Source organism: Tachysurus fulvidraco, chromosome 14 (assembly GCF_022655615.1).
Source record: "Tachysurus fulvidraco isolate hzauxx_2018 chromosome 14, HZAU_PFXX_2.0, whole genome shotgun sequence".
Taxonomy (NCBI): Eukaryota; Metazoa; Chordata; class Actinopteri; order Siluriformes; family Bagridae; genus Tachysurus; species Tachysurus fulvidraco.
This window is the reverse complement of record NC_062531.1, coordinates 24,503,486-24,521,184: the sequence shown is the minus strand read 5'-3', so window position 1 is coordinate 24,521,184 and position 17,699 is coordinate 24,503,486. Positions and strand designations below refer to the sequence as shown.

Sequence of the window (17,699 nt, the reverse complement as noted above, 5' to 3'; positions counted from 1 at the left end):
GCCCTAACATTTCTCCCTTGCCTTCCTCCTTAGGGTTCATGGCTCCTACAGACAGCAGAGATGTAAATGTATATGGTAATGCGAGTGGGTGTCAAACGTGTGTGTGTGTGTGTGTGTGAATTAAACTCACGGTCGTAGGACAGGATGTGTCCACTGGTGCCCTCATACAGGATGTGTCCCTTGGTTTGGTTTTCATCTCTGGATCTGTCCCTGCTGGGGCTGTCCTCAGCGACAAGACGAGTAATGGTACCCTTATACAGCATGTCCGCTGGGGTGCCCTGTCACACACACACAGTTTGTTCCACTGACATGACACCAGCCCTCAGTGTACTATAATAAGAGCAGCATATAGAAAATAAATGCAGCCTTTACTCTGTGTGTGTGTGTGTGTGTGTGTGTGTGAGATTACAGGTATCTAGACTAGCCTCGGTGCCTTTGTTCAGCACCCTTAAGCTGCAGTTTCATTAAAAAAAGGATTACAAAGAAAGAAAACCATAAGAAATGATCAGATTATTCTGTTACAGCTACGCTCACTTATTTCGTCTCAGTAAGAAAGCCAACGAATAAATTTCAGCAATGACACTAGACTCAGAGTCCCAGAATTCACTGCAGCTACACAACGGTGTCTCGACTCACGCGAGATGACGAGCGGAGACTCGACGTGAAGTGCGCGAGGACGTAGAGCTGAACAGACTGGAGTGCTAAGGCGCTGCTGCATCGCTATTTAGATTGAGATGAACTGCAGGCACTTATTTCCAGGGATTTCAGAACACGTGTAACAGATATTGCATCATCGGGTAGGCGTGGCCTATTTGATAATCTAACCCTAACCTTAGTTTTTGGTTGTATATTTGTTTTCTAACTGTTTGACTGTTTTGTCCTTCGTAGTATGCTGTGTTTTTTTTTTTTTCCAAGACCTCCGGAAACATGCCCACTTTAACGCTGTGGTAACAAAACCCCTGGAATTTAGTGAATGCCAGAGATGAACGGCACGGTACCCTCAGCAAGGCATTGTGGGAAATGTAGGAAATAGATAACGTGGCACCAACACTCACTCACTCATTTCCTACCGCTTATCCGAACTACCTCGGGTCACCGGGAGCCTGTGCCTATCTCAGGCGTCATCGGGCATCGAGGCAGGATACACCCTGGACGTAGTGCCAACCCATCGCAGGGCACACACACACACGCACTCTCATTAACTCACACACACACACACACACACACACACACACACACACACACACACACACACACACACACACACACACACACACACACACACACACTATTTCCAGAGATGCCAATCAACCTACCATGCATGTTTTTGGACCGGGGGAGGAAACCGGAGTACCCGGAGGAAACCCCCGAGGCACGGGGAGAACATGTAACCTCCACACACACAAGGCGGAGGCGGGAATCGAACCCCCAACCCTGGAGTTGTGAGGTGAACGTGCTAACCACTAAAGCCACCGTGCCCCCCCTCCCCCGAGCACCAACACATCACATGAATTGAAATCAGATTTAATTAGAAACATTAACGCGCACGTCGTTCGGGGTGGATTCGGACTCGTCTGAAGTGGCTTTGACAGCACGTTTGTCGGATGTATAATCAAGCCTGATGTAACGTACATACACACTGCCTCGCTTCATCGCTCACACACACGTACACACGCGTGCGAGCTTGAACGTGCAAACACGCACTCAGAAATTAATGTGTGTATGTAATATATTGAGTCAGGTGTTTGTGTATGAGTTCAGCAGAAGGGTAAATAAAAGGAGAGAACACGCTGGACGGCATGTACCTGCTGCTATAGCAACGGAGTGCAAAAAGAACACTGGTTATATCATACCATGCTAGTGCACACCCACACACACACACACACACACACACACAGGATCAGAGTGTGCTAGCGGCAGAGACGTGAGGCGACTGACTGATACACACTCTAAAAGCACCTATTTTAGATTTTTACTGGAAGCTTAATGAGATTTTTTTTCTTTCACGGCTTTCTATTATGAGCTGCGAGCGACAAAAAAAAGGTGCCTGGTGCTTATTAAAGATTAAAGCCTACTTTTACAAATCAGTGACGGAAATGAAGATTTTCTCAGTAATACGGTACAGATTTACCCGAATCTGTACTATACGCTGTGCACGTAGACGCTAGTGATGAGTTTATGGAGCACCAGCAGTCGATGCCAGATGACATCAGTTGTACGTAATGCGACGTCCGCGAGCTTCATGCAGAATACGGTGTTGAAAGATAAATAACGGGACCTACGTGGACTCGTTTGTCTCCGTCCGTCTTCTACTATGTAAATAAACCCGTGTCCGACATTCGACACTTTTCTTCCGGTCGAATAAGTGCACTTCTCATCGGTGTGACTCGCACTATTGATACTAAACGATGGTGTAAAATAGTGAACGAAGATGTGATTCGGGATTCACCTCATATAGTGAGGATTCAACCTCACTCGTTCTCTTTCTCTCTCTCACTCACACACACACACTCTCACTCACACACACACACACTCTCACTCACACACACACACTCACTCTCACTCTCACACACACACACACACACACACACACACACAAACTCACCTGAGTGATGGAACCACCACGGTAAGTTATGGAGGATTCTTGGTGGATGCGTGTGCCAGGAAGGCCTTTTGTGATACTTCCTCCTTGTACAGCTTGCATGGGCCCTGTAAAAAAAACACACACACACACACACACACACACACACACACACACATACAGACACACTAAGTACCATCCAACTTGTGTACACTCACTCCTATAGAGATGATGGACATGACTAGGAAGCTTAATGTTTATTTGAAACATGTATTAATGCATTTGTGTTTGTATATATAATATACAACTCTCTCTCTCTCTCTCTCTCTCTCTCTCTCTCTCTCATATCACACAGTGACATTCTATCGTGACACGATGGGATGCACACTAACCACGAGCAGAGAGGCTCTCGTGAGCGATGGTGTGCGTGGACAAATTCTCAGCCTGGGAGGAGGTGGGGCCACGTGGAGACAGCTGCTCCTGTTTAACCATGGGGAAGCCGGCTGCGTGTGTGAGAGAGAGAGAGAGAGAGAGAGAGAGAGAGAGAGAGAGATGTAGGGAGGAGAAAGATGGGGGAAAGAATGATGAATAGAAAAGGAGCATGTCCTGCTGTATTATACAATAGCATGTTCTAATTAAAACAGTATGTCTCAGACCGTTCAGTTAAAGCTCTGTGATTTGTACACACACACACACACACACACACACACACACACACACACACACACACACACACACAGACACACACACACACAGACACACACATGCACACACATGCACACACACAAAAACGCACGCGCACACACACACACACAGAAACACACACAGAAACACACACACAGAAACACACACACACACAAACACACACACACAGAAACACACACACACACAAACACACACACACAGAAACACACACACACAGAAACACACACACACAGAAACACACACACACAGAAACACACACACACAGAAACACACACACACACACCGAGTTTCCGCTGATCCATCCAGGACAGAGGCAGTGCTCCCGGAGTCATCTTGCCGTGCTCTGAGCCATGGGCGGGGCTGTGCATCTGCACTGGAGTTCCCTGACAACACAAACAGCACTCATGAGGAAACAGAACCAGATCACAGCAGATTAAACAGCTACGTTACGTGAGCAATAAAACACTGCAGGGTGTGCGGTTAGAGAAAAAGGATCAGCGGCGTAGAGGAACTGCTGTTACCTAAACGTGGAGGGATTTTCAGAAAGAACACACTCATGCTTGTACCTACAGAGAGCTAGAACTTACACTGGACCACTGAAGACGCCTTCATCTGATTCATCACAACAAAACACCAAACAGCATGTGGAGGATTAAGGATTCTTCATTCTACTGTGTGTGTGTTGCGCTTTAACTACACAGATCGTCTGTCTTTCGTTATGTCCTTGTGAACAAGCGGTTACTATAGAAACGATAAGAATAAGTGCACTGTGGTGTGGCGTACGTCGTCGTGTGAAAGGTTTTTTTTCCACAGGGTTTAAAACAAACGTCAGTGAGACTAAGTGTACAGGGAGACAGGGAATGTGTGTGTGTGTGTGTGTGTGTGTGTGTGTGTGTGTGTGTGTGTGTGTGTGAGGCTGAAGGAAGAGAAACAGCTGAGATGTGATGGTGTACCTGCGTGATGGAGCCGCCTGGTTTGGCCGAGGAGATGAGGGGAGGAGGATCAGGGATGTGCAGTGGCCTCATACTAGTCAGCCTCTCCTGCTGAGGAAGAGCTACACACAAACCCACGTGTTATGTCTTATATCATCTACTATACACACTCACAAACATGCACACAGACACGGACTGTGTGACTGTGTGTGTGTGTGTGTGTCAGACAGTCACGCAAAGGCACACAGACATGCACGTACAGACACGCAAAGGCGCACAACACACGCACAGACACGCAAAGGCGCATAGACACGCAAAGGCGCACAGATACACGCACAGACACACGCATAGACACGCAAAGGCGCACAGACACACGCACAGACATGCAAAGGCGCACAGACACACGCACAGACATGCAAAGGCGCACAGACACACGCACAGACATGCAAAGGCGCACAGACACACGCACAGACAAGCAAAGGCGCACAGACACACGCATAGACACGCAAAGGCGCACAGACACACGCACAGACACGCAAAGGCGCACAGACACACGCACAGACACGCAAAGGCGCACAGACACACGCACAGACACGCAAAGGCACACAGACACGCAAAGGCGCACAGACACACGCACAGACACGCAAAGGCGCACAGACACATGCACAGACACGCAAAGGCACACAGACACGCAAAGGCGCACAGACACACGCACAGACACGCAAAGGCGCACAGACACATGCACAGACACGCAAAGGCGCACAGACACATGCACAGACACGCAAAGGCGCACAGACACACGCACAGACACGTAAAGGCGCACAGACACACAAAGGCGCACAGACACTCACACACAGACATGGAAAGGCGCACAGACACGCACACACAGACATGGAAAGGCGCACAGACACGCACACACAGACACGCACACACAGACACGCACACACAGACACGCAAAGGCGCACAGACACGCAAAGGCGCACAGACACGCAAAGGCGCACAGACACACGCACAGACACTCACACACAGACATGGAAAGGCGCACAGACACGCACACACAGACATGGAAAGGCGCACAGACACGCACACACAGACATGGAAAGGCGCACAGACACGCACACACAGACATGGAAAGGCGCACAGACACGCACACACAGACACGCACACACAGACACACGCACACACAGACACGCACACACAGACACGCACAGGCGCACAGACACGCACAGGCGCACAGACACACACGCACGCACAGACACACACGCACGCACAGACACACACACGCACGAGCAGACACACACACGCACGCGCAGACACACACGCACGCGCAGACACACACGCACGCGCAGACACACGCACGCGCAGACACACACGCACGCGCAGACACACACGCACGCGCAGACACACACGCACGCGCAGACACACACGCACGCGCAGACACACACGCACGCGCAGACACACACGCACGCGCAGACACACACGCACACAATATCTTACAGGAGTTGTAGTGCAGGAGTTGCTCGTGGCTCAGCTTTGCCATGTCCCTGGGAGAAAGCTGGTACGACGACATCACTGGACGGCAGAGGCCCATGGCTCTCATGTGGTCCGGACCCGGATCTTTCTTCACATCAGCAAGAGGAGAGAATGCCCGAGGTTTATCTACACACACACACACACACACACACACACACACACACACACACACACACACACACACAAAGTAGGAGATTTTGACCTGACTGTACTAAACTGACCGGAGTGTGAGGTCAGGTTGACTCCGTCTGAGCAGACAAACAGATTAAACCCAATCTGCACACTAACGGAGCCAGCACAAGCACCAGGTGGGTAAACATGCTCTCACAACTCTCTCTCCCACCCCCACACACACACACTTATTTAAGGCAACACACAGCAGAAAGCAAATATTCTTTTGAGCAGGGGTGCAAAAAAAAAATAAAAAATCCCATATAATCCAAAAAAGAAAAAAAAAAATCAGTGAATCAATCTGCGAAGCCTGTGATTGGCCGCCCCGATCATACGTCATACATGGTGCTGAAAAAGCGTGTGTATTTTCTGTGTCGTGTGTAAACCTACGCAATCCTTGAAGCAGAGTGTGTAGCCATCTTTCCTGCCCCCCCTCCAGTTCTGCAGGGACAAATAGACTACAGCTGAGCACAGCAGCTCATCAGCTCAATGCAAAAACGTTCAGAAACTTGAAGAGATTTGCAAAAATTAAAAAAAATAAAAATAATCACACCATTTTCCACCAATCGCCTTTTTTTTTAATAAAAAAAAAACAACCCGCAAGCGGTGCAAAAATCCGCCGAGATCGGCTTCAGTGCCGAGACGAACCGTTTGATGCAGACAGGATTCGGTCAGAAAGACCGCTCGGGGCTTTGTGTCGGAAAACAAAAGCGAGATCCTGTCTCGAGAGAGAAAGCTTCGGGACACGACCAGAAACGTTTGTTTTTATTGTACTTCGAGTTCGCATTTTTATGTTCAAAAAAAAGGAAAATCCTCTGCTTCGATGAGACTCGGTGCAACGTTTAGAAGGAACCGAGCCCCCTCGGCACATAAGGTCAGTGAAGCACGGTGGTGGCAGCATGATACTGAGTACCTGTGACTAATCCCCTTACCTGCTCACTGCAGTCCTTGGTCTTGTTGGTGAGGTGATTCGGTTTGTGTTACAGAAACAGACTGTCTACAAAGACGTACGACACACAAACATTCAAAGACTTTTGATTTAAAGAAAATCGAACCGCACCGTAAACGTGTGAGTGAGTCGTTTTCTTTTGTACATCCGTCACCTACAACCGCGTGTATGCGAGTCGCTGCTGAGCACGAGTCAGAGGTTTGGAAACGCTGTTAGATATCTATAGTCTGAGACGGCAGGCGAAGAGAGAGGAGGGGGAACACGGAGCGGTTACGGAAAACTAAACGAGTGTGGAAGTCGTTGTGGTTTAACTTTATGGACGTGTTTGGGGAAACACACACACACAAAAAAAAAAAAAACTTTGATATAATAAGGAGCCTCAGACTCGTTTACAATCGGGGTTTTTTTTGTACTTCGTCTCCTTCTTATTTATGTAATCGATAAATGATAAACACACTAAACGTTCTAATAAAGTGTGTGTGTGTGTGTGAGAGAGAGAGAGAGAGAGACAGAGTGTGTGAGCGAGAGAGAGACAGTGAGAGAGAGAAAGAGTGTGTGTGAGAGAGAGACAGTGAGAGAGAGAGTGTGTGTGTGAGAGAGAGTGTGTGTGTGAGAGAGAGAGAGAGTGTGTGTGTGTGAGAGAGAGAGAGAGTTTGTGTGTGAGAGAGAGTGAGAGAGAGACAGTGAGAGAGAGAAAGAGGGAAAGCGAGAGAGAGTGAGACAGTGAGAGAGAGAGAGACTGACAGTGGGAGAGAGTGTGTGTGTGTGAGAGAGAGAGAGAGTGAGAGAGAGAGAAAGAGAGAGAGAGAGAGTGTGAGAGAGAGAGTGTGTGTGTGTGTGAGAGAGAGAGTGTGAGAGAGAGAGTGTGTGTGTGAGAGAGAGAGAGAGAGAGAGAGAGAGAGAGAGAGAGAGAGAGAGAGAGAGAGAGAATAGACTGTATTCATTGGCAAACTGCTGAGGATAAGAGGTTTAAACATGGTGTTACAGAACATAAAGACTTTCATGGCTTCATCTGTTCACCATGTAGTTATTATTTCCCTCTGACAGCTCGATGAAGACGACGTGTTTGTCTCTGTCCACACGGGCCAGTAATCACACACACGTCTTAAACTCTTTCCCTTTCTGTCCACACTTACACAAAAGCCCATCAGGGAAAAGAAAAAGGACGACTGACAGGATGGAGGCAAGCGGAGGTGAGAGCATGAGGCGCAGGGATCAGAATCCCAAAGTGCATCCAGACACAAAGTACTGTGTACCTTCTCTGTCTCTCTCTGAGGGGGTGGGTGTTCTGGCTCGGACACGGGGGCTACCGGCCTCGGCGATGCTGCCGGGGTAATGCTGCGATTTGATTGGCTGTTGCAGCTGCTGCTTGGATCCTTGGGACGACTCGTGTGCCATGATGATCTGCTGCTCATAGAGTGCCTGAGCGTCAGGCATCACCTGCTGCTTCCCCAACATGCCACCTATGGAGATGTCTGGCATCTACACACACACACACACACACACACACACACACACACACACACACACACACACACACAATTCAGCATACAGTATAAATGCTAGAGAAATGTTTCCAGCAATGTGAGAAATCACAGGAGAAATACAAGCTGGGAAATCAATTTTTTTTGGTGCGTAGACCATGTCACACTGTATTTATTTTTTTCTTGATGTTAACTATAACTATGTGTACACAAGACGGCTGGCACACACACACACGCACACACACACACTTAATCACTCCCTCGCTCACTCACTCGCTCGCTCGCTCGCTCACTCACTCACTCGCTCACTCGCTCGCTCACTCGCTCACTCACTCGCTCACTCGCTCGCTCACTCGCTCACTCACTCGCTCACTCACTCGCTCGCTCACTCACTCACTCACTCACTCGCTCACTCACTCGCTCGCTCACTCGCACGCTCACTCTCTCGCGCGCACGCTCACTCTCGCACGCACGCTCACTCTCTCGCACGCACGCACGCTCACTCTCTCGCACGCACGCACGCACGCTCGCTCACTCTCTCGCACGCTCACTCTCTCGCACGCTCACTCACTCACTCACTCACTCACTCGCACGCTCACTCGCACGCTCACTCACTCGCTCGCACGCTCACTCACTCTCTCGCACGCTCGCTCGCACACTCACTCGCTCGCTCGCACGCACGCTCACTCACACGCACGCTCACTCACTCACTCGCACACTCACTCGCACGCTCACTCACTCACTCACTCGCACACTCACTCGCACACTCACTCACTCGCTCGCGCGCACGCTCACTCTCTCGCGCGCACGCTCACTCTCTCGCGCGCACGCCCACTCTCTCGCGCACACTCACTCGCACGCTCGCACACTCACTCACTCGCACACTCACTCGCACGCTCGCACGCTCACTCACTCACTCACTCGCACGCTTACTCACTCACTCGCACGCACGCTCACTCTCACGCACGCTCTCTCACTCACTCACTCAATCGCACGCTCACTTACTCTCACGCACGCTCGCTCACTCTCTCGCACGCTCTCTCACTCACTCACTCAATCGCACGCTCACTTACTCTCTCGCACGCTCGCTCACTCTCTCGCACGCACGCACCTCGCTCACTCACTCACTCACTCACTCACTCACTCACTCACTCACTCACTCACTCACTCACTCACTCACTCACTCACTCACTCGCACGCTCGCTCACTCTCTCGCACGCACGCTCGCTCACTCTCTCGCACGCACGCTCGCTCACTCTCTCGCACGCACGCTCGCTCACTCTCTCGCACGCACGCTCGCTCACTCACTCGCGCGCACGCTCATTCACTCGCGCGCACGCTCACTGTCTCGCGCGCACGCTCACTGTCTCGCGCGCACGCTCACTGTCTCGCGCGCACGCTCACTGTCTCGCGCGCACGCTCACTCTCTCGCGCGCACGCTCACTCTCTCGCGCGCACGCTCACTCTCTCGCGCGCACGCTCACTCTCTCGCGCGCACTACGTCTCGCACGCACGCTCACTCATCTCGCAGCCGCACAGCTTCCACTCGCTCGCACGACACAGCTACTCTCCGTCGCCACGCACGACGCCTCGCATCCTCTCCAACTCTCTCTCACTCACTCGCACGCACACTCGCACGCTCACTCTCTCACTCGCACGCACGCTCGCTCACTCACTCACGCTCGCTCACTCACACGCACGCACGCACGCTCTCTCGCACGCACACCCTATGGTCAGGTGATTATGCGTGTCCTCGGTAACACAGCGTCTCAAAGCACAGACTATTCTTTATGCAGTTCTGAGTTCCAGTCTCCTGGATGTTCCGGATTCGCCCGGCGACGACAATCAAACCTACGCTAGCAACCGAGCTGAGCAGAAATCACTCAAGGTTACCATCTGAACAGGAACCCAGATGGACAGAGATGTTTCACCTGAGACGTGAAGTGACGCCTCATTTATGCGAATATGCAGCACTAATAGCAGCCTCTCTTCTTTATCTGTTTATTAATCCGTCCCTCTGTATCGAGGGTGCGACCGTAGTCACCGGGGCGGAGGAAGCTCGGCGGTGTGCTGCCAGGACAGATGGAGGAGAAGAACAGCTCTGAGATGGCAGAGATTAAGAGCTGTCTTACTATCCATGGTAACGGAGGCAGGTCGGTGCATCTAATCCAGTCTGAGGCAGCAGAGGGGATCAGTCTACACACGGCCAATGGGATGTGATACACACACACGCGCGCGCATCATCAGGGCGTGGCTAACATGTCTGCTGCAGCGATATGGAATTACAGGAGACTGCCTTGAATGTCAGTGCAATCAAAGAGAACAAGTGTGTAATTTGAGTGTAATTACTGACACCGCTGTTGAGGTGTGTGTGTGTGTGTGTGTGTGTGTGTGTGTGCGCGTGTGTGTGTGTGTGTGTGTGTGTGAGCGCTTACTATGGGAGGTATAGCAGCCGCTCTCTGTTTGAGCTGTTTGAGGTCCAGTGGTTTCTGCAGTGCGGTTGAGATCACTCCATCGTGGGCATAGCTCAGCAGACTGGGCCTAGGAGGCGTTATTCTACAGAGAGGGGGGGAGTGTGGCAGAGACAGGGGAAAAGAGAAGAGGAGGGAAAGAGAAGACAGCGAGACAGAAGGAACAGAAAAAGGGGAAAGGAGGGGATAGAAAAAAAAGAAAGAACAGGAAGATAGAGAGAGAGAGAGAGAGAGAGAGTGAGAGAGAAAGGAAAGCCGGGGGGGGGTCAACCAAAAAAGGGGACGGGACGGAACAGGATAGGGAGAGGGATGGGAACGAAAGGGAAATGGGAAAGAATGGGATCAGACAGGATGTTAGCGAAGAAAAGGGAAAAACAGAACAGAAGGGAAGGAGAAAAGTAAAAAGAAGGGGACAGGACGGGACGGGAGGGGAAAGCAGAAAAGAAAGGACAATGAGAACAGAAAAGAAAAGATGAAAAAAGCAAGGATGGTAAACGAAGAGAAGAGAAGGATGTTATTCCTAAATATGGTCAGAGCTGAACTCCATCCTATTTACAAACTTTATAAACAAACTCGTCTTATTAAATGCCTCTCTCATACACACACACACACACACACACACACACACAGATACAGACACACACAGAGACACACAGAGACACAGATACAGACACACACACAGATACAGACACACACAGAGACACACAGAGACACAGATACAGACACACACACACAGACACAGATACAGACACACAGACAGACACAGACACACAGACAGACACAGACACACAGACAGACACAGACACAGACACACACACAGACACAGACACACACACAGATAAACAGATAGACACACAAAGACAGAGACACACAGACAGACACACACACAGACAGACACACACACAGACAGACACACACACACAGACAGACACACACACACAGACAGACACAGACACAGACACAGACACAGACACACACACAGATAAACAGATAGACACACAAAGACAGAGACACACAGACAGACACACACACAGACAGACACACACACAGACAGACACACACACACAGACAGACGCAGACAGACAGATAAACAGATAGACACACACCGACAGAGACACATACACACACAGATAAACAGATAGACACACAAAGACAGAGACACACACACACACACACACACACACACACACACACACACAGACACAGACACACACACAGACACACACACAGACACACACACAGACACACACACAGACACACACACACACACACAGACTTCTTCATGTTAGCCAGCATAGTGTAGACAGACCAAGCAGGACAAACTGAAGCCTGTTCCTCAAGGCCACCTTTTCCTCCCTAAGCACCAAACCTCACTGTCCTGAAACACACCTGTTCTTCTCCGTGTTGTCAGTCTCCTCCACCTCGTCAGCGCTGCACGTCGCACTGGAATCGCTGTCTCGCCCGCCTTGCTCCCTTTCTCTTTTCCTTCCTTCTTTCCTCCCTTCTTCCACCTCCAGAGATGGAGGCTTCTTATCCTCCACTTCCCCTTGAACCTCGTGGTCCGTTCCCTCGGGCCGCTCTTCCTGCTTCACGGCTCCCTGCTCACACTTGATTTGCGGTTTCTCCTCCTCGGGCGCATCTTTGTCAGACGATGATGTCGATGCAGAGGTGGTGTGCTGCGCGGATTTAAAGCGGCCTGAGCTGGAATCTTTGGCCTTACTGCTCTCTGAGGAGTGCGGAGATGGGAGACTCTCCGTGTCTGAGCTCTGGTTAGGGCCTCCTAGAGAAAAGGTGAACAGTGTTAGATGTTGGTTAATGGTGTTAATGGCACCTCCTCTCTAACTGGCATAGATCTGTCCTCTGGAACAGACTAACAACAGAGGAAGATAACACAACAAAGCCACCGAATCGTTCATAAAACTGATCATGAACGATCACGTCAACAATGTGACACTTTTATAAACAACGGAGCAACAAACCACAGCTGAAACTCTGCAAACGCGGGTAAATGTGACAGAAACATTACGGACACGTTCATGGGATGTGAGAAGCCATGCGTTCAAGACAAACCACGGTCATAGTAAAGCTACTTTCTCTGGATCAAAACACATTCTCAGTTTAAAGCCACTTTCTGAAGTCACTTTTCTCAAGTTAAAGCCACTTCTCTCAGCATTAAGCCGCTTCTCTCAGCATTAAGCCGCTTCTCTCAGCATTAAGCTGCTTCTCTCAGCATTAAGCCGCTTCCCTCAGCATTAAGCCACTTTTCTCAGGTTAAAGCCTCTTTACGCAGGATAAAGTCACTTTGCTCAGCAAAAAGTCACTTTTATCTAAGGTTAAATCCATTGTTCTGAAGTTAAAGCCACTTTTCTCAAGTTAAACCCTTTTTTTCTCAGCATAAAGCCAATTCCCTCAGGTTAAAGCCACTTTTCTCAAATTAAAGCCACTTCCTTCAGGTTAAAGCCACTTTTCAGAGTTTAAAGCCTTTATACGCAGGATAAAGTCACTTTTCTCAGGATAAAGTCACTTTTCTCAGCATAAAGTCACTTTTCTCCAAGGTTAAAGCCACTGTTCTCAAGTTAAACCCTTTTTTTTTCTCAGCCACTTCCCTCAGGTTAAAGCCACTTTTCTCAGGTTAATGCCACTTACCTCGGGATAAAGTCCCGTCCCCCCCTGTCCCCCCCCAGTCAAGACACTTTTATTGAATAAAGCCACTTTCCCAATTATAAAGATAGTTTTCAAGATCCCTCTAAACCCTGTAACTGTACAGTGGATCTGTATATAGTGTCCAGTCAAACACAGATTATTACATTAATATTTATGGCAGATGTGTGTGTGTGTGTGTGTGTGTGTGTGTGTGTGTGTACCCTCTCCATCCTCCTGAGCTTCCTCCTCATTGCCGCTGCCCCCAGATCCCTCCATCTCCTCTTCATCAGCAGCAGAGGGAGCGCTGGTCTCCTCGTTCTGCAGAGCTTTACCTTTACGCCTGGCCTTACGCTCCTGCTCCTACACACACGTTACACAATGAAACACTTTGTGTATCTTCATGACAAAAAAAAAAAAAAAAACGCCTACAAAAACAACACAGTAAAAATCAACCGCACTGAAAACACCAGCAAGCGCATGATGATTAGCAACCATGACAACCATTCAGATAAGAAATCTGAACACTTCCTCACAGGTTTGCAAAGAAAGAAAAAAAAAAAAAAAAAAAAAAAAAAAAACGGACCGAGGTGGGAAAAGAAAATCAATAATTATAAAACGGAATTGTTATTAATTGTAAAATATAAAATATTATAAAATAATTATTTCAAAAATTTGTTATACAGTATTTTCCGCACTATAAGACGCACCTAAAAGCCTTCAAATTTCTCAAAACTCGGCCGGTGCGCCTAATAATCCGGTGCGCCTTGTGTGTGCACCGAGTTCCAAAAATCTGTAAAAATGTTGTTGTGCGACTTTGGTCAGCGCTCCGCTTGATTGACTGTCGGATCATTTCCCGCTGACACGGGGACGTAATACATACACTACGTACGCTGGCAGCGATAAACCAATCAGAGGACATTACGTAATACGTACAGTACGTACGCTTACCTCCGCCACGCCTCCGGTAGGTACAGTATAACTACCGGTATGTTGCAAAACCACATTTGTTTCTTCCTAACCATTATGCGCTCCACACTCCAGTCCAGTAGGTGGCGGTAAATGCACCTTAAGTCGGTTTGCCATCCGCCAATAAAAATCTGATGCTTACGAGGCACAATTACAAACTACAGTCTATCAGTTACACGGTTGTAAATGGGAATAGAGCAGCTGAAAGAATTCAACACCAACGTATCTATGGTTCAGAAGTGGAGGAAGCAAGAAAATGTACTGCGCCGAGTTAAGAAGACACAGTAGACGAGGACTTTGATGGATTTGTGGGATTAAAGAAATAATGTGTGTGTGTCGTTAAATAGTAGAATAAATTTCAACTAAACTCACTGTTTTGCTCCCGTTACCTTTTTTTTGTGGATCGTATGTTTTAGCATGCGCCTTATAATACGGTGCGCCTTATGTATGGGTTAAGTACAGAAATAGACCCCGTAATTCAGACTGCACCTTTAATCCGGTGCGCCTTATAACGCGGAAAATACTGTAAATAAAAAAAAAACTTATAAACAATTAATAAACAGATTAAACAGCGGCAGTAACATCAGATGAAGCCTCGTTACTGAGAAAACCATTTATTTCACAGTTAGTTCTGTTAAGCCCCGCCCCCTTAGGCTGATTTTAATTCTCTGTACGGTCAGAGACCGAGCGCATAGCGTATGTTTTTAATCGACACGAACCGATTTCATTTTATGCTGCTGCAGGATCTCGTCCAGTTTCTGCCTCTTTTTGTAGTTGAAGTAGAAGTTCTTGCACTGCGAGACGGTCTTGGAGCCAACCAGCTTGGCGATGGACGACCAGTTGCGGCCATACTGGAGAAGTCCTGAAAGCAAACATGCGGTGATTAAAAAGAGATAAAAAAAAAAATTAAAGTAACAACGTCACACGATCACGTCCTTCGGAGATCGTCATCCCCGATACTCCTAGCTTCCAGATATAAACCCTGCCTTCAAAACACTGGGAGGCGGAGCTTAGGGAGCGGACGGACACCGAACCAAGACGGGAGAGATGTTTAAGACGACCGCCGTCATGACGTTCGAGTAAACAGAACCGTGTGCATTTGTGTGTGTGCGTGTGTGTGTGTGTGTGTGTGAGTGAGAAACCTCACTGAAGAACTGGGTGTGGTTTGTGTCTTGTATTTTGTCCGAGCCTTACATTACAAGCTTTAAGCAGTTAAGAGTTTTCACAACTTTCACTCTCTCATGTTTCTAATGCTCTTCAAAAACAGACTAAGAAACTACAGGTAATCAAAGACTCTCTCTCTCTCTCACACACACACACACGCACAGCTCAGCCTCTATTAAAAACAGCAGCAACACTGCCGACATATTCAAACTGTGTGTGTGTGTGTGTGTGTGTGTGTGTGTGTGTGTGTGTGTGTGTGTGTGTGTGTGTGTGTGTGTGTGTGTGTGTGTGTGTGTGTGAGCATGCTGTACATTCTGCATCAGTTCTGTTGTCTGGCATTTACTTTGTCCAAAACACAGAACAGAGGGAGAGGGAGCCTGAGAGGGAGAGAGGGAGACAGAGAGAGAGAGACAGAGAGAGAGACAGAGAGAGAGAGACAGAGAGAGAAAGAGGTGTCCCAAGCTAAAAAAAAACGTATCCCCAATACTACCACCACCATGCTACTCCCCATAACCAGCCACTCAGACACACTCCCTTACACAGACAGAGAGCAAGAGATAGAGAGAGAGAGAGAGAGAGAGAGAGGATGATGAGAGACGAGAGAAGAGGAGATTGACGGAGAGCAAGAGAGATGAGAGGAGAGAGAGAGAGAAGAAAGAGTCAAAGAAGAGAGTAACGAGTACGAGACGAGAGAAAGGAAGGAGAGAGAGAGAGAGGAGAGAGAGAGAAGAGGAGAAAGACGAGACGAGAGCAGGAAATGAAAGAGAGCAGAGATAGAAATGAAGAGAGAAGAGAGATGAGAGGAGACTGGAGAGCGATGAGAGAGAAGAGAAGAGAGAGAAGCAGCGAGAGGAGATGCTGAGAGAGAGAGATAGAGAGAGAGAGAGAGAGAGAGAGAGAGAGAGAGAGAGCTCAGCATGTATATACAAACTAGATATGGAGCAAAAATACAGCTTACCTCCATATAATCAGAATTGTGAGCAATAAACGACCAAGTGAATTAACACACACACGGCGTGCACACACACATACACACACACACACACACACACACACGCCAGCAGTATTGTCTCAAAGCTCAGCTCCTTCACTCAGGAATAAACTCCATCGTCAGGTATCAAAGCACTGGATCCTGTTTAGTCCTGTTCTGATTGGTCCATATTTCAGTCCAAACTAACTTCTGATTGTACAGAAGCCATGCAGGCCCAAGCTTCAGGCCTTTCCTAGACCACACCCCCAAACGAGCACCTCCTCCAATCACAGACAAGCGCCGATCCCTTAAGTCATTCCGACTCCGAGATCCCGACCGTCCGGCGGAACTCGATATAATCCAGTAAAGAACGACGACGCGCTCGGAGGGCCGAAGTCTGCGTCGCTCGTCCGCTCTTCCTCCTCCTCTTCTGTCAGCGCGTCGTCATGACAGAGCCGCACCTGATCTCCACAGAAACGTGCTACGGGGAGCGGCGCTAGCTTCTATCAGCAGTCAGCACGAGAGAGAGAGAGAGAGAGAGAGAGAAACAGAACGACAGAAGGAGAGGTAGACAGAAAGAGAGGGAGGGAAGGAAGGGGGAGCCAAAGGGAGGGAGTGGCAGAGAGAGGAGGAAAAGTAGCTCAGCTCCCTGTCCCCACCTCGTCCTCTCTGTGCTTCTGACTCTCTAAACAGCGCAGGCCATCTCTCTCTCTCTCTCTCTCTCTCTCTCTCTCTCTCTCTCTCTCTCTCACACTTTAAAATTATGCTCTTCATCTATCATGCTCTCGTTCAGTCTCTCCAGCCCTCCCTTCTCTCTCTCTCTCTTTCATTCTCAAGGCCAGAGCTTTTTTACCTTCCTGCTCAGTGGCTGGACTTTCATAGCAATGTGGATCCAAGGAGGAGGCGCCTCTCTCTCTCTCTCTCTTCTCTCTCTCTTTTCTCTCTCTCTCTGTCTCCTAATGTTTTTCTGTTCTGTCTAATGTGCCCTATCTGAGCCAGAGGGCACATAAACTCACACACACACACACACACACACACACACACACACACACACACACACACACACACACACACACACACAGCAAGACAGAAAGGGAGCAGTGTGTGAGAGATGAGAGAGAGTTTGATAT

At 48.9% G+C, this 17,699-nt stretch overlaps 1 protein-coding gene across 8 annotated transcripts in view; it reads right to left on the bottom strand.

The window, feature by feature from the left end:
- ncor2 (nuclear receptor corepressor 2) overlaps positions 1-17,699 on the bottom strand; it is an 88,215-nt gene that overhangs the window by 10,017 nt on the left and 60,499 nt on the right. For 6 of the 8 annotated variants that reach the window (XM_047800276.1, XM_047800283.1, XM_047800280.1 and 3 more), the window contains exons 18-30: positions 15,155-15,297; positions 13,691-13,829; positions 12,216-12,606; positions 10,791-10,911; positions 8,128-8,353; positions 6,313-6,363; positions 5,716-5,877; positions 4,240-4,340; positions 3,570-3,669; positions 2,974-3,084; positions 2,606-2,709; positions 131-278; positions 1-45 (exon numbers count right to left, since the gene is read on the bottom strand). The exon at positions 1-45 is cut by the window's left edge and continues 69 nt beyond it. In XM_047800276.1, the coding sequence (XP_047656232.1) occupies positions 1-45; positions 131-278; positions 2,606-2,709; positions 2,974-3,084; positions 3,570-3,669; positions 4,240-4,340; positions 5,716-5,877; positions 6,313-6,363; positions 8,128-8,353; positions 10,791-10,911; positions 12,216-12,606; positions 13,691-13,829; positions 15,155-15,297 (1,842 nt within the window). The remainder of the gene's footprint in view (positions 46-130; positions 279-2,605; positions 2,710-2,973; positions 3,085-3,569; positions 3,670-4,239; positions 4,341-5,715; positions 5,878-6,312; positions 6,364-8,127; positions 8,354-10,790; positions 10,912-12,215; positions 12,607-13,690; positions 13,830-15,154; positions 15,298-17,699) is intronic. The other 2 variants (XM_047800279.1, XM_047800284.1) reach the window with 2 other exon arrangements.